Below are 18,458 nucleotides of genomic sequence, written 5' to 3' on the forward strand. Positions count from 1 at the left end.
TGCAAGAAATAGCAACATCATTGCTTTATCTATCATAGCATTCTACTTTCATTTGCTTCTATTACAACATTATATTTTGAAAAACCTTACCATATTATAACAACGTCATCTAAATACAAAGCAATTTCCACCTTTATAATTGGACGTATTATTCAAGATAACGCAAGAAAAAACAGCATACTTTCATTGCTTTATTTATCATAGCATCCTAATAAGTAATAAGAAAAACATCAAAACCACAATCCTACAATTTTGTAGATTTTTCAAAGTAAAATGTCTTCATAAAAAAAAAACTAAAAGTACGCAATGGAAAAAAAAAAATGGAAGTAGGATGCTATAATTCACAAATAAATAAAAGCCCATTGCTATTTCTTTCATTTACCCCAATATTGGAACCGAATTCAAACCTAAAAGGCTAAAACCAAGGAAATATCAAGGACCCTAGATTTATATCAACAATATAACTCTATATATTTAAATATTTAAAATATATATAAAAAGAACTACTTATCATCACTAGACTCGGACTCGATTTGACTTTTGTACCCTGAGTCAATGTCAAAAAATTCACGTGACATGAGAAAACATCCTCCTTCTTTCGGGTTGTAGTCTTTACCCCTCCATATAACTATTTGTTCTTTCTCAAATGTCACAAGGATGCACGGAACCAAATCCTACACATAACACAAAACAAGTTGTACCGCTTCATCAGACCGACTGACATGCGCATCAGACTAACTGAAGACTGATGTCAATAGGACAAAAATTAAACTTTTTGTCCCACCTTAACAAATATTTTTTTTTTTTTAAAAAGGCGGGAAAAACTTACCCTCAATTTGCATCCGATCTTAGAGTAATCTTTCTTTTCAAGACCCTTACAATCAATTCTTACCATCTCCTCCACGAGAAAGGCGTCTCTAATCATAGGAACAAGACCACCATAATATCCATTTTTGGCTGCATTAACAATAACAACAATAAAAATAAATAAAATAATAAAAAAAAGAGGGATAAAAGTAAGAAATAGCAATGTACTTTCATTGATTTGTTTATTATAGCATCCTACTTTCGTTTCTTCCTATTATATACTTTAAAAAATTTCCCGATTATAGCAATGTCATCCAAACACAAAGCAACTTTTACACTTTCACTGATATAATAACAAAAAAAAAAAATTTAAGTATAATGCTATAATCGGTGTGATTTTCCAAATTAAGAAAGAAAAAAAAATGAAATTACAATGTTGTAATTGTAATAAAAAGAAATCAAAGTAGGATGCTATAATACACAAATATACAAAAGTACATTGCTATTTCTTGCATTTATTCCTAAAAAATTATTAATTATAGTAATAATAACAATTATTGAGTAGCTCTGATAATTGAAGCTTAAGAAATTACCGAGTTTTGTGAGGGCAGGAGCAGCTAAACCTTTCTTCCTCATTTCTTTTGTTTCCTCAATACTTAGACCTTCAATGGTAGTTTTTATAAGCTTTGGATAAATCGGCTCTTGGGGCTTCCATAACATTAATGGAATTATTGGCCTCTTTTTAGGGTTATAATTTCTTCCTCTGTATAATACAAGCGAACCACCATGTCTGTGTATGATCTTACCAAATGCTTTATCCTTGATAAATATATGGGAAATTGTAAGTGAGGGCAAATTTGTAATAAGTAATGAGTTAATGGAGAAAGCTGATTAAGTCAAAAAGAAAGAGTATCTTACCTCTAACTGTGAGCAAACATTTTTCATATCAACAGTTGGTACACCCATACACTTAATCCTAACTGCTTCAGCATGTTTCCAGTTATTATGAATGTCATTCAGCATGTTGTGTGTTAATCCATCTCTTCCTACAAATCCACAGAAGATATAAACATATGTTATCTACTTATCACCAAGAACAAAATTAAGAAAAAAAAGACAGTAATTTGACACAGGAGACTTGAATGAATCATAATATCTCAGTTTACTCTCACATGTTCATCAATTTGCCATGATAATGGAAGAGAATGTCAAAAGAGTTGCCCAAATTGATGGTTTTATTGAACATGATAACATATTAACATAATCATATAAACCATCTTCAATAGCTTGAATGAATCGTAAGAATCTCAATTTACTCTAATATGTTCATCAATTTGCAATAATAATGGAAGAATATGCGAAGGGAATTACCCAAATTGATTTGCCTTTTGGTTTTATGCTTCCCACATCTCTCCACCAAAGCAATCCGCTCAGCGTTCGTCAACTCTTCGCCTTGAATCCTCTCTCTAATCTTCTTCCTCTTCTCTTCCAGTTTCTCAGTCTCCTCCTTTCCCGCCATAGGATCGACAGCAGGAGCGCATACACCTGTCCACTCACGATCAACCCTCTCCGGTCCAAACGGCGAGTATTTTGGCTCACGGAGACCGATAGGTCTCACTGCAGGATTGCTCTCGGTGTAACTGAACCGGAAATCGAACGGGAGGTCGGACTTTATAGGTTTATCGCCGGACCTGTCTAGAGAAGACGGAGGACGATAGGGAGGCTTCTTTTTCTTTTTGTTGTTACTGTTATTGTTATCGGCATGTTGTATTTGTTTGTTAGGGTTTTTATCAAGTGATGGAGGCGGAGTAAAGGAATATTTAGTGTAAAGGTTTGAAAAACTAGGAGTGGTAGGAGGAATGGAGGTGGTGGAGAAGAGGCGGCGGGAGGAGCTACGACGGAGGAGGAATATGAACATTTCTAGTTCACACTAAGGCTCCACCGTTATGTCAGGTCGCCGGAGGGCGTAGGAGGGAGGGAGATCGTCACCGGAGGGTAGAGCCAACGGTGGTGTTTGGAATTTGGATTGTACAGTATTTTTTTTATATTTTAAATTTAAAATTAAATTTAAAATGAAGTTTCTAAATTTTTTTTAAAAAAATGCCCTTCAATTTTATATGGTTTTTCATTTAAGAACTTTTAAGTTTTGTCCCACTTGTATAAGTCGTATTAACTTTTTAAGTTTTCTGAACTCTTGCATTCAAATACAAGTGTTGAGATCTTTGTTTACAAGACACTTATCCTCTTCTAGATAATGATCTCTTCATGAAATGCCGTAAATGGAAACTATTAATGAAAATACGATGCTATAATATACAAAAAAATATAATAAATTTTAATTTACTTATGTATTATAGCCTCTTATTTACATTTTTTTTATTTGAAAACTATGACCAAACAATGTGTAATCTATTTTTTTTCTTATTAGAACCATATTTTATAAATATCTACCTAACTATAACCATAAAAGTTGTATTTTTATGATAATACTATAATCGGTATATTTTACAAACTAGTTTTACGAACTAGTGATAAGAAAAATGAAAATAAGATGCTTGAATGCATTGATATAATGGTATCAATGGATAGATTTTTATAATGTTGTACTAGGATAAAAGATATGATACTTTAAAAACTTTTTCTTATAAATTCACTATATTTTGAAAAAACTGCAAAATAGAACAATAAAAATTGTTTTGTGATCGGAAGACATTATTATAACGGCTACATTTTATAGAAAACTTGTTACATCAAAGTTAATTCTAAGATGGGACAATTCCTTTGGAATGCTTAATTTCTAAATGATCACCACTAAATGACTGATATAATAACGTTTAGAATTTTATAACGTTGTCATAGGGGAAAAAATGCAATACTAGAGAGTTCAGATATCATATTTCTTTCAGCATTACAGAAGAACAAGAAAATCTTGATTGTCAAATTAAATCGGGACCCACAATCACATTTTTGTTTTTAAGCAAATTTTTAAATAGCCTAGATAAATAGGACATTTCTTTTCTAACACAACAAAAGAACAACAAATCTTAGATATCTTTCTTTAAGGTTTCCCAATTGAGACCCCTACTCAACTCATTTATTAACTCGCTATTTATGATGCTTATGAAACTTATGTTTTCATGATATGCTATTGTTCTAAAATTTTATAACTCGTTAACATGAACATTCTTTCTCTTTATTGTTTTCTATTTTTTCTCTTCACAAGAGGTCACTTGCTACAAGTTAATGGAGAAACAAAGGTAATTTCCTTTAAAAATTTAAACATATATATACATTTTTGTTAATATTTTACACATTATATTGTAATCGATAAATATTACCCACAGGATTTTTACATTGTGTTCTTGAGTGATCAATTAGCTAACAAGGAATCCAAGGCAAGAACACACATCGACATCCTCTCGGAATTAAAAGGAAGGTAATAATCGGTAAATTCGTAAATCTAGTTTCACGAGTCAAAAACATTTTCTTTGTAAAATTGAAGTTTTAGAGGTTTTGTACTCACCACATTTAAGTCTTGTTTGTTACATAGAACATAACAACTTTATATTGCTAATCTCAATAGAACAAAAAATTATACTTTATTATTCCCGTTAAAAAAAGAAAATGAGACAAAGACATGTTTTTAAACTCTTGGATGTTAAAAATAACATAAAACCCTTATTATCATACATGTTTTGACATATAGTGAGCTCGAAGCAGTGGAATCCCATGTCTATAGCTATACGAAAAGCTTTAACGCGTTTGCAGCAAAGCTCTCGAGTTCTGAAGCCAAAGAGTTGTCGGGTAACCCCCTAACCCTACCCATCCCCACCCCACCACGTATTTGTCGATGTTGTTTGTAAAGTTTTTTTTTGTTTTGTTTTTTAAGGTATGGAAGGCGTACAATCTGTTATTGTTAATCAATATCGCAAACTACATACAACAAGATCATGGGATTTTTTAGGGTTTCCTCAAACGGCAAGAAGGAAGAAGACTGAGAGCAATATTATTGTTGGTGTTATGGATACAGGTTTATATAATTTGGTTTATACAATTTTTTAAAAATTTATGTTACTAGTTTAAGTTTACTTTTTATAAAATAAAAAAAGTTTTGGTTTTTAAATTACAGGAATAACCCCACAATCGGACAGCTTTAACGATGAAGGATTTGGCCCTCCACCCGCAAAATGGAAAGGATCTTGTCATCATTTTGCTAATTTTTCGGGATGCAATAAGTATGTTAGTTAAATTCATATTTTGGGATGTTAACATAACCCCCTTTTCACATAATAAACAGATTTAAAATTATAATATATATATATATATATATATATATATATATATATATATATATATATATATATATATATATATATATATATATATATATGTTAAATGTATGTTTTTCAAAATGTACCACTCAAAAACTATTAAGCACACTAAATAGCAAGATGCTCATGGTTGTTGTGGTATAGTTCTTCGAAGTGCATGACTAATTTTGATATGAGCAATTTGAAGGAAATAGTAACATAATCTTTTTACAAATATAGGCAATGCACTTTATTTTTTACCGATAGTGGCAATGTACTCACATTTATTTATACATAATAGCAAAGTTATTTGCAGTTTTTAACCATAACAGTGATTTGAACCCATAATAGCAACGTGTTTATATTTATTTACATATAGTAGCAATTTGCTTACAATTCCTTAAACCATAATAGCAACAAACTTACATTACTTTACCAACAATGACAATATTAGCAAACAAAGTATATCGCTGATATTGGTAGTGATGTAACAACATTGCGCCATTATGGATAAAAAAATTACAAGTACATTGCTATTACAAGAAAACAAATATGTTTGTAGAAAAACATGATTACATTGTTGATATGGGTATTAAATGAAGTACATGGCTTACATTGCAATTTTCCATTTTTGATTATGTTATTAAAGTGTGGTATGAATTCAAGCACCAAAAATTTATGTTATTTTTCCCTTTTAATAGAAAGCTTATAGGCGCAAAGTATTTCAAGCTAGATGGGAATCCTGACCCGAATGACATACTTTCACCCGTGGACACTGATGGCCATGGGACCCACACGTCATCAACTGCAGCCGGGGGCATGGTCCAGGATGCGGAACTATTTGGTCTAGCCAAAGGCACAGCTCGTGGAGCAGTGCCATCGGCTCGAGTCGCGATGTATAAGGTTTGTTGGGCTAGCTCGGGTTGCTCAGATATGGATTTGTTAGCGGGTTTTGATGCCGCCATTCATGATGGAGTTGATATTATATCAATTTCGATCGGTGGTTTAACAGGTATTGTAACTCCCCAAGCCTAAGATAGTGTTTTAGTATGATAAATTGAATTGAAAAAAAAATGTTTTGTTTTTACTGATGAAATAGAATTAGACCATTCATGAAAGAATTTGATTCGTTCCATTTTCTTATTTTTCAATCTAAAGGCAAGGTTTGCTTTAAATGAAAAATGTTAAACATAACTTACTATAACTTACTTTTATTTATAGAAGTTTGAGTTAGATTACATTTTTTGTCCACGTTATAGCTGATTTTCGCAAATTTTGTTCCCCGAAAGATTTCGTTTATAGATTTCGTTTTGTGGTCCCTGTTCCAACTTCCAAGTAAATGACTAATTTTGGAACACAATTGTAATTTACTCTAACAGATATACTGCCACAAAGTTTTTTATCAAGAATTCTATAATTTTAATTAAATCATAATTTCATTTCATAATAATAACTAGAAAATCATTTATTTTATTATATTTTTATTTGTATTTTAACAAGCGTTAGTAACGTGGGGCACAACTGTCGACGTCTACCTCAGCTACTCAATTTGAATGGATTCATGGGGTTTCTTGTATTTTAACAAGCTTTTATTATCTTTAATTCATGTAATTTTGTAAATAACAAATCCAATACTCATAGTTAACTAATATAATAGAACATTTTTAAATAGACACCTTGTAAAAGGAATCATGCGCAACCAAACATGACTCGTTCGGTTGGCTTTCTCTATTACCTTCCCATCTATATCAAATTAAAAGCAAGGTGGATGATGTTACTGATAGCACATAACTCAAGTAAATTCAAGAAATGGTCTTCATAGTTTGGTGAAATTAAAAGGTTCAACCTAATTTTAATTTGTCTTACATAAGCCATGATCATGGTTTTATTATAGGTGCATACACCAATGACACGATATCTGTGGCATCATTCCACGCCATGAATCACGGGATTCTCACAATTGCATCGGCCGGAAACGACGGACCAAGTTTAGGCAGTGTGGCGAACCACGCACCATGGCTTTTGACAGTGGCAGCTAGCGGCATTGACCGAAGATTCCAAAGCAAAGTTGTATTAGGCAATGGGAAGACTTTAACCGTAAGTTCTTGAAAAAACACCAGAATTTCAAGATTTTGAGATTCCACAAGGTTCTTAGTGGAATTCATTGTGTTTACAGGGAATTGGGATAAATGGTTTTGAGCCGAAACAACAGTTTTACCCGATAACAAGTGGGAATGATGTGGCAATTGATATCGAAAGTAAGGAAAGTGCAGGGTATTGTATTGAAGATACATTGGACGCAAGTAAAGTGAAGGGGAAGCTTGTGCAATGTAAGCTTGGGACTTGGGGTTCGGATTCGGTTATTAAAGGATTAGGAGGAATTGGGGCGATTATTGAAAGTGAAGTGTTTTTAGATACAGCTCAAATTTTTATGGCACCAGCGACCATGGTGAATTCGATGGTTGGTGAAAACATAAGGAATTATATACATTCAACAAGGTAAAAACACATATCATTAAGTAAAGCAACATTTGTTACATAAAATGAAATATGTTTTGTGTTTAGCATGCATTGGACATAGATTCAGAGTTTGGAACCGATGTCAAAAAAAAATCACAATTTTTTATCCCACCAAAATGGTAGGATAGGTTTAGACTCATGTGAATGAGACAAAATTTTCCAACTTTTTTGTCTCATCCATAAAGGTGTGATGTATAGAACTGATGTCAATGAGACATATTGTAATTTATTGTTTCATCTAAAAAAGTGTCTATTTTTGTCCTATCCAAAAAGGTAAGAATTTGGGACTGATTTCAATGACACGAAAATTGCATTTTTGTCCCAACTAAAACGGTAAGACAGAGACTCGTACTCAATATCTCATATATATATATATATATATATATATATATATATATATATATATATATATATATATATATATATATATATATATATATATATATATATATATATATATATATATATATATACATACAAAAGACGAAAATGTCATTCGCATCCTCATTATTAAAAATAAACCTAGATTAAATCATGTAAACTAATAATTCAGGTTTTCTAAAATATAGATCACCATCAGCAGTAATACACAAGTCTGAAGAAGTAAACATTTCAGCTCCTTTCATTGCTACATTTTCATCAAGGGGTCCAAATCCAGGAACAAAACATATACTAAAGGTACAAAAAAATTATAAGCATCATTCTCATATACATTTATAATTAACTAAAATATTTCACAACTCACAAGTCTTTTATATTTTATAAAAACAGCCAGATATCGCGGCACCGGGTGTCGACATTTTAGCATCATACACCCCTCTACAAACACTAACAGGGCTGAAAGGAGACACACAATTCTCAAAATTTACCATAATGTCTGGAACATCTATGGCTTGTCCACATGTTTCAGGGACAGCTGCCTATGTTAAATCTTTTCATCCAAACTGGTCCCCTGCTGCTATAAAATCAGCTATTATGACTTCTGGTAAATTCTCACTAAAATTGTAAATAACTAGACTTATATATATATATATATATATATATATATATATATATATATATATATATATATAATATTACAAGAAAAGAGCTTAAAAAACAAGAGTTAAATCACAATGAGCTTACTTTTTTTTTTCAATGGTTTACATGATCAAAGCAAGACCAATGAGCTCAAAAATCAACCAAGAAGCTGAGTTCGCATATGGTGTTGGTCAACTAAACCCTAGAAGAGCCATAAACCCAGGGTTAATCTATGACATGGACAACATGTCGTACGTACAATTTCTATGCCATGAGGGATACGATGGATCATCAATTGCATCTTTAATTAATTCTGAATCAAAAATCAGTTGTGCTTCATTGATTCCACCTCTTATTAGTGAAGATGCCATCAACTACCCTTCCATGCAACTTACTTTAAAGAGCAAGAAAGGGGTCACTATAGGGGTATTTCGGAGAATTGTGACTAATGTAGGACATGCTATGTCTATTTACAATGCCACCATTAGAGTACCTAAAGGAGTGAACATAACTGTGGAACCAATGACTCTATTTTTCTCACATATCTTACAAAGGAGAAGCTTTAAAGTTACAGTGGAAGCATACCCTAATGCTAAAAAGCTATTGGTTTCAGGGTCATTGATTTGGAGAAGTTGTTGTCATGTTGTGAGGAGTCCAATTGTCGTTTATGATCCACAAGATTAGTGATTTGTGATGCATACTGAGTAAATAAAGTTTCGATGTTGATTTCTTGATGTTTTATGTCTAATTGATGTTGGGGATTCTTTTAGGCATTTTATTGAACACCTTATGTGAATAAGCAAGGCATGTTGTGTATAACTAATGATCAAATGCATAATAGTTATATTATACCATCAAGAACTTGAAACAAGTGTCATTAACGAAATATAGCCCCGAATGGGTTATAAATGCAAAACAACTATTTGTCATGTTCAATCATATGTAGGCATGTAGTTGGGGAAAGGTTGAAAATAACGGGTACAAAAAAATAACAATAACACGTAACGAGATTGAAATTCTTCCAAAGAAAAACAAACTCAAACCCGGTTCATGTAGTTTAAATTAGATTTTATAAGCTAAGTAGCTTTTCTTGTTGGACATGGAGAGCCTGTGATTAAGAGGCATATACGATGTTGGTCATTGAGCCAGCATTTTCAATGTTGACACCAATTGTACAATTTTCCTCCCTCAATCAACTTTATTGAAGTCTTTGACTTTTTTCTATATAAGGTTTAATGCATACAGTTGGAAAAAATGGGAATTTCCATTTTCCAAAAAAGGGCTTTTTTTAACACAAATTTCAAACTCTGTATTATTAAAATGGATAAAGTGTTATATATATATATATATATATATATATATATATATATATATATATATATATATATAGGGTTAGATTCATGTGAGACCCCTAATTTTGTGAGACCGTGAGACCACTTTTTTCTAGTGAAATATTCTAATATTCTATAAAAAAAAATTAAATATGTGTAATATTATAATATTTTTAAACAATAATTTTAACATATTTTACATTGAAATATTCCAACACATATAGTGTTAGAATATATTGCATATTTTTTTATGAACAATAGAATATTAGAATATTTCACTAAAACATTCGGTCTCATTGTCTCACAAAATTATGTTCTTCTCAAATGAACTTTTACACACACACACACACAAACATATATATATATATATATATATATATATATATATATATATACACCTTAAAAAACATTTAGCTAATTTAGGACAAGAAAGTCTTAAATTTAAATAGTACAAAACATGAAACATGAGTTACAACTATATGGTATACACTTAGCGTACTGCGAAGGATGGATCTAGAGTGCGAGGCCTCGTACGCCGGGCGTACGAGGATTACGCGAGGCATACGAGGAATAGTTAAAACCCTAATTTTAAGTGTGTACCCTATTTAAGCATCTTAAGTCTTTAGGTCGACCTCTATACCAGCTCCCAAGCCTCCAAAAACCCTAAATCGACCCTTAGCCTCCACTAATGTGCATTTGAGCTCTTGAGGGGAATTAGGTGTTGTTTTGCTCATTTCTAAAGAGATTGAAGAAGGAGGAAGGTTTATAGCTCGGTGGGGAACTTAGAGATCCAAAATCATTCTTCACTTTGTAAGCTCCTAGAGGTATCAAGTTCAAATCTTGACTTGTTAATGCTTAAATCTCTTCTTGTCTTGATTTTCATGCTTTTGGGGTCCTTTTTTGGGTTGATTGATGAGTTAAGTTGTTTGAAGGACTTATTCTTTTGGATCTGAGTTGTTATGAGGTTCTTATGCATAAAGGTGCAAGCTTTATGAGGTTTAAGGTCACATGCATGTGTTGAGTCACCCAATAAGTCCTTTTGAGCTTTAAGAGCTTCATTTAGTCATGCATGAACGTAAAGTTAGAAAATTTACATGATTATCCAACTTAAGGAAGTCAGATCTATGTTTTGGATCAATGTATTAATGGATTAAGGAAGAAAAGAGAGTTTGGGATGAATGGAGGAGTACATTGGGCGTATAAGCCTGTACGCACAGCGTACAAGCCTTTAAGCCAATACACTTAGCGTACAATTTGTGTATGCCCTGTATACTCAGTAGGATGGGATTTCGGTGTTTAGGCCATCTTTTGGGCTTAGTTGTTTTGGGTCATGTTGGGCCATCAGGTTTTAGACATATATTTATTTGTGGGGGCTCACTATGGGATTTGGGTCCAATTTGGAAAATTGGACCATGATTTGGGTCTTTAGGTGGCTAATTAGGATTGGGCCATTGGATTATTGAATTGGTCCTTGGCTTTGGGCCAAGTTATGGAGAGGGTAAAAAGGTCTTTCACCTTCATTCATACTTTTTGTATAAGTTCAGATCCCAATATTTATTTGGATTATGTTTTGTGATTATAGCGTGGGGATTTTAGCGGGCCAACTGCCATAGATTTATCTACAGGATTCAGAAGTGCAAGGTGAGTCTCCTCACTGAGTTTGGTGGTTTGAAGGCACCAATGTCGGCCCATGTTTTATATGTAGGATGCTAGATGTTGTAGGGTTTTGAGAATTCTAACACTCCTATGGTATACATGCAACCCTAAATACCTTGGATCTATGTTTTCTCTATTATACATGCAAATATCAATTTTCCAAGGTATTGTTCTAACTATCATAATATGAAGAACATATAATATAACTTCTAGTAGAATTACATACCTCTTGATGAAGCTTGAAGTTCTTGAACTTTAAGAGCTAAGCCCCAATAGTGCGAAAGCCTCAAGTGGAATCACAAATCACCAAAACCAACTTGGAATAACTAGAGAATACGAATACTTAGGTTCCACTTATGAAATCGGTCTTGCCCTCATTTCTATGCACTAGTGCCAATTTCTTTAACAAAGGACCTCTTTATATAGTGTGGAGGATTAGGGTTACATTCATGTAAACCCTAATACCCATGACCTTTCATTTCCATAGGATCCATGAGTTAAACACTCCATGGACTATCCATGAATGCTTAGCCTAACCTAAATGAACTTGGTCCACCACACACACTCATATATATATATATATATATATATATATATATATATATATATATATATATATATAAGAGTCCATATTTAATTAGTTCCTTTTTTATCACTAGATTAATTCTAAATTAATTCTTGATCAATACTAATTAAATAATATGATTCCATATTAATATATTAGAACTTATAATACAATAATATAAATCACTAGTATCGTTTTTCTTATTTTGTCAATCTAATTGTTCCGGTGAAGTGCAACCCAAATAGACCATGCCAAGTCCGGTCGAATACATACCAATAATAGTTATGGGCTTAGACATCTAATCCAACAGTCTCCCACTTGTATAAGTCTAAAACTATCATTTCGTATGACTCCAAACCCCGACTGGCAATCGTAGCGCTTAAAGCCGTTGTCGTACTCTGAACAAATCAATGACGCGTCCATTAAATAAAGGATCATATATTCCTCCATTCTATATATCATAGGGACTGAGACATGGATTATAATCATTCTCTCTATCCATTTGTTGTTTCCCGATTCCCAATTTATGACGACCGACTAATTGAACAAATCAAATCAGTCCTGGCTTGGCCAAGCACTTCGGGGTGTCGTCACTAAATCATCGAGGGGCCCATAGATATCGCTTTTATCCCTTTAATGGTAAAAGGAATGAATATAAATAGAACACCTTTTATTTATCACCATATTGATTACCCATCATTCATTGCATATTGTTTCAAACTATCAACTTTATACTTGAATTAAAACAATGGTTGTCCCATGCTCCGAGCATGTACACTATGTTTTCTAAACACTAGTCATGCCATGCACCAAGTATGCACACTATGTTTTTCCAAACATTAGTTATGCCATACACCAAGTATACACACTAAGTTTGTCTATGATCTTTACTTAGTGAAATAGATCGATTGAACATAATTCCAATGATTCTCATTTCACAATCCCAAATCCTTACTGCAAATGCAAGAATTCCAAATTCCTGCCATTTACCTAAATATGTTAGATTATAAGCTTATATGCATTGATCCTCTTGTAATGATTATGCACAAAGTCACAAAGACTTGTCAGCAGACAATACTGAGTATTCCAATGGAGAACAACTCCATGGAATGAAGTCTCAAATTCAAAGTAGATTCTTTTGAACATCCTTCTTGCATTAAGTTTTCTAATCTTACACAGATTTGATGAATAACTTCCACCTATGGGAATATTTCCATATTCTCATTTTGACTATTACTTTTGACCAAGAGTTGCCTCTTTTCAGAATATGTCAATAGGGTCCTCTCCACAATTTACACCATATTTCCAATTGTCCTTGAGCAACCAATTTATGGTAAACCTTAGATTGTCCTCGACAATTGCTTAATCAAATTAGTCATATCCAGTTCTATTACTTTTCCCTCTTAATGCTCTAGGCATTTGCAAAATTTAGAACAAATGAATATTATAGCACATGCAATCGATCCTATATCCAAAGCATATGGGACACGATTCATGATGTCTCACATAAAGACATGATACTAGACCAGTGTCTTGCTATAATATTTCTATTTCTATTTGCCAAGTTCTCATAATTCAGATTATGAAAAGGGATGATGTAATCATAATCGAATTTTAGAACACAAATAATGGACTCATATATAGAATTTCCTTATGTTCGGCTATTCCAACATAAAATTCATATATATATATATATATATATATATATATATATATATATATATATATATATATATATATATATATATATATATATATATATCCTTGACTAAAGATGATTAAAACCTCAATCTAAGCTTTTAGAATTGAAATGAAGTATAATTTCCTCTCCCTTAATTATAGCAAAACAACTTTTTCTAGATTGAAACTTTTGTTTTCTATAATTAACATTGCTAACTTGCAACACTTATCATAATTATCATGCTCCCACTAACATGAGAATTATCAGCATAACAGTTATGCTCCCACAAGCTTTGACATGTACTCAGAGATCAGCTGGACTTCTAGAAACCAATACTTTATTGACTTTCTTACCAAAGTTTAGACTTCTGATACGAGATGCTTTGATAAAAATACTTTATCAAAATCATACACCTTTCTTTAGATAACACACATGTGTGTCTAAACAATTTTAGATCTTTGAAAAAGGGATGTCGTAATCATAGTCTCAATTGTTTAGACCTTTGTCATTTCTCACAAGTCCATGTTAGTGTGTCGGTTAAACACACACGCTCCACTAACAAATTTGAGAATGCAAATATCACAATTTCTATCTACCTAAAATCTACTTTGTGAAAGTGTTTCCTCACCATCATTTTCATGAATCAGAGAGAAACCTTATGACAATTAGATTTTATAGTGTATGTGTTCGTATCCATGTGAATATGTCAAAACCATATTCACAAGACAAGGTTAGTGACAAATACAAACTCATATGGGTTGAACTTGTGCAGTCTTAACTTCTTGCCACTTGGCAGCACAAGGGCCTGCCATTGCTTCCAAGTTGTTATGCAACCAATTGAGAACTCTCAGCACTCATATGCAAAGCCAACTTTCACTGGAATGGGCACAGAAATAGAAAAAAATGTCAACACGATAGGTTATAAACCTCAACTTGTGAGCTAGTGATAAACTATAGGTTTTTACTCTTGATTAGATCTTGAAGCTTTTCAAGATCTTTAAGACTCCTGCTGTCCTCTTGACATATAAGATTCACTTGCCAAATACTCAAGAGATACTGCAGATTCTTTATCAAGACAAACACTTCACACAATTGGCCTTAGTTGGTCTTTATTTTATCCAAAACATCACAACTTACCAATTTCAAATGTACAATAATAGGACACTTTTACTCTTACATTTGACAAGTGTTATAAACCTTTCTTTAAGACATGTCACTCAAGTTACAATCTTGGAGTATGACTCAAAGAATTGTTTGGATCGAAGTATGACTCAACTTCTTGATTTAACCATTTAAGCAATTTTTGATTCCTCTTCTTAGCCACAGGAATGCAATAAGATGTCCTTAGAGGACTAATTGTGATATGGTTTCTTAATCATTAAGATGATCACAAAACATGATACTAAAGTACTCTCCTATCTTTTTAGATTTGAAAAACTTTTATCTTTCTGACTAATTTGATTATTCTCATTCGTTCTGCCATACATCGAAACTTTCCAAAGTTACAAAATTATACTTAAACTTGTAAGTATAATCATATTTACTAAACCTTAGTAAATCATGACGAATAGTCTTATCAATTTTTTCTGGTGGACTTGACCAGTGCACAAGAATGTGTACTCGATCCCTTAGTCCTTCACTTAACTCACATATAAATGTGAACAAGGAATTAGTCTTAATTTTCCAAAGGTGCTAATCCATGAAATTACCCTTTTCACTTTGCTTAAGTCGGTTAGTGGAGTGCGTGTGGTTAACCGACACCTTAGCCCTCGGGGGTGTCTGGACTCAAACTAAGGGGCTAAAAGATTTTTATAATAAAATGGTTTTCTTTAAAAAAAATCTAAACGGAAGGATTTTACGAGAGACGAGGTGTGTGGTGCATGCGACCGGCCAGGCTCAAGTAAGTTTTCCCCAAGATACTCATACATGTTATGTTATGCTATATGGCTTGATTCAGAATTGCATGTTAGAATAGGACTAAGGATCTAGGAAGATGCATTGTATGCCTGATATATGATTCTGATAATCGTATGCTAGTTAGGGCTAAGGATCTAGGAGGATGCCTTATATGCCTATTGTATGAGCTATATGTTAGGATTGTTTAGTCATCAGTAGGATGGCCTGTATAGGTTGTGCCTAATTGGGTTACCCGATGCATGAATGCTGCTTGCTTTGTGCTATGGGGGTTTCTGGCTATTTCCAACTAACTAAGGAGAGGATATGTAACAGTACCTGCAAGTTAGTTAGGGGGAAATGGTAGGGGGATCCTGTGCAACTGATGGCAGAGAGTAGGTCGGAGAGTGCCCTAGGGAAGCCTAGGATGAGGTTAGTGGAAAGGGGTATCGGTAAAGGGACCTGGTGAAGTTGAAGCAATCCTTGAGGAAAGCACAGGTAGATGTGGAAGGTAGTATGGGCCCGTACTACTGAAAGCAGAGGACCCGTACTCGAATCAAGGAGGGCCTAGACGAAATCGGGAACCTTGGGAAGTATGTTAGATCCCTTGAGTGTGTGAATGATCCTGACCTCTATGTGTGCATTTTCAGTATGGTGACCACACGACTTGGAGCAGGAGGTTCCGGATCAAGATCAGGATCGGCCTCGGGTTCGGGATCCGAGCAGGTTGATGACGGGCTACGCGAGTTCATCGCGTCTGAGATCACGAGGGGCATCCTTGAGTCGACCCCTATAATCTTTAGGTCGATCAAGGAGGGGATTGTTGGGTTGATGGAGGATCGTCTCCTATCATTCAGGAGTGATATGGCGTCTAGCCAGATGGGTATGCGCACATTGTCCTTTAAGGATTTTCGTGGGAGTGGTGCGCCGAATTTCCATGGGGTGAAAGACCCCATTGCTGCTAGGAGATGGATCGCAGACATTGAGTCTGTGCAGCTGACGAGCTTCTGCCCAGAGGGGTCGAAAGTGAGATATGCAGCAGGATGCTTGCGAGACAGGGCTAGGGATTGGTGGGAGTCTGTTGGCGAATCATTGGGGGCCCCGACTGTTGAGGCTATGACTTGGTCGGATTTTGTGACCAGATTCAGGGTGGAGTTTGCGTCAGCTGTGGAGCTTCAGCGGCTGGCCAGGGAGTTTTTGAATATGAGGCAGACTATGGAGACTGTGGCGGAGATCACCGTCAAGTTTCGGGAGAGGGCATTATTGGTGCCCCAGCACGCGGGTGATGAGGATATGAGGAGGACCCACTACCATGACATGCTACGAGCTGACATTCGGGAGCATGTTAGTTTTTCAGCTTGCCCTACCTTGGATTCCATGATTGCCAGGGCTAGGGAGAGGGAGATTGATCTGGAGCACGTCTAGAAGAGGAAGGCAGTGGAGGGGCTGACGACTAGGGCTTCGGGGAAGAAGCCCAGGGGATCTGATGGTAGGCCGAAAGGCCAGGCCGGACGGGACCGCTGTGGGAAATGCGGTCGGTCACACGAGGGAGCTTGTCGCACTGGGTCGGGTTCAGGATGTTATAAGTGTGGCAAGGTGGGGCATTTTGGCAGGGATTGTATTGCCCCCGCCCCTGCGGTACAGATGACAGACCTGATTTGCTTCCATTGCAATCAGAGGGGCCACAAAAGGGTCAATTGTCCGAGATTGACAGCAGCATCAACAGCAATGCCAGCGGCAGCGCCGGTCTCAGCGACGGCGCGGGTTACGGATGGCCAGAAGGTCAAGACAGAGGTTCCAGTGGTGCGGAGCCGAGCATTTCAGCTGACAGCCGAGGAGGCACGCGCTGCACCTGATGTGGTGACGGGTATGATTCTTTCCCTCTAATCTTCTTTTTGTTGTGATTGTGTTATTGATATGTGCTCTGTTTAGGATCGTTCCATGTGAACGGCATCCCAGTTTTGGTATTGTTTGACTTGAGCGCTACCCGGTCATTTGTGTCTCTTGCGCTTAGCAAGAGATTTTCCGAGTCTTCGGGCATGTTGGATTTCCCTCTAGAGGTAGTGATTGCAGACGACTGTTTGGTGCGGGCATCGACAGTATTTCAAGATTGTGTGTTGAGGTTATTTGAGGAGCGCTACCTGGTAGACTTGGTTCCCATTCCATTGCGTGGGAACAAGGTGATTATAGGCATGGATTGGCTCAGCCCTAATGGGGCAGTGATCGACTGCGCGCAGCAGTTGGTGCGGGTCAGGACCCCAAGTGGGGGAGAGCTGGTGATTCAGGGCGAGAGGCCACAGTGAGGACTAGCTTTATGTTCAGCAGCGAGAGCTAGGCGCTACCTTCAGCAGGGTTGCACTGGTTATGTCGCGTATGTTATGGATACCCGGGAAACGGGTAGGGCGACGGTGGATGATGTACATGTGGTACGAGAGTTTGCGGACGTATTTCTCGAGGAGTTGTCGGGGATACCTCCGGAACGACAGGTGGAATTCAGGATCGACCTGGTTCCTGGTGCGGCTCCGATAGCCAAGGCGCCGTATCAATTGGCTCCTCCTGAGATGCAGGAGTTGTCTACACAACCGCAGGAGCTGTTAGACAAGGGTTTCATTAGACCGAGCAGTTCACCCTGGGGAGCTCCGATTTTGTTTGTAAGGAAGAAGGACGGGTTGCAT

The 18,458-nt window shown here is 35.4% G+C and overlaps 2 protein-coding genes across 2 annotated transcripts; one reads left to right on the forward strand and one right to left on the reverse strand.

Annotated features, from left to right (window-relative positions):
* Window positions 1–340: 340 nt before the first annotated feature.
* Window positions 341–2,857, reverse strand: LOC111880766 (CRS2-associated factor 1, mitochondrial). The gene is made up of 5 exons (XM_023877182.3): window positions 2,179–2,857; window positions 1,726–1,853; window positions 1,401–1,626; window positions 830–957; window positions 341–674 (listed from the first exon to the last, which is right to left on the reverse strand). The coding sequence occupies exons 1-5, from the start codon at window positions 2,723–2,725 to the stop codon at window positions 504–506; spliced, it is 1,200 nt and encodes a 399-aa protein (XP_023732950.1). The 5' UTR covers window positions 2,726–2,857; the 3' UTR covers window positions 341–503.
* An 878-nt stretch (window positions 2,858–3,735) lies between these two features.
* On the forward strand, window positions 3,736–9,391 carry LOC111880774 (subtilisin-like protease SBT4.14). Its single transcript, XM_023877187.3, has 11 exons — window positions 3,736–4,064; window positions 4,152–4,243; window positions 4,514–4,611; window positions 4,697–4,837; window positions 4,937–5,042; window positions 5,819–6,129; window positions 7,012–7,214; window positions 7,294–7,616; window positions 8,207–8,315; window positions 8,409–8,622; window positions 8,794–9,391. Exons 1-11 carry the CDS (start codon window positions 3,984–3,986, stop codon window positions 9,339–9,341), a joined length of 2,226 nt encoding a protein of 741 aa, XP_023732955.1. The 5' UTR covers window positions 3,736–3,983; the 3' UTR covers window positions 9,342–9,391.
* The last annotated feature ends 9,067 nt before the right edge of the window (window positions 9,392–18,458 follow it).

Source organism: Lactuca sativa, chromosome 3 (assembly GCF_002870075.4).
Source record: "Lactuca sativa cultivar Salinas chromosome 3, Lsat_Salinas_v11, whole genome shotgun sequence".
NCBI classification, from domain to species: Eukaryota; Viridiplantae; Streptophyta; class Magnoliopsida; order Asterales; family Asteraceae; genus Lactuca; species Lactuca sativa.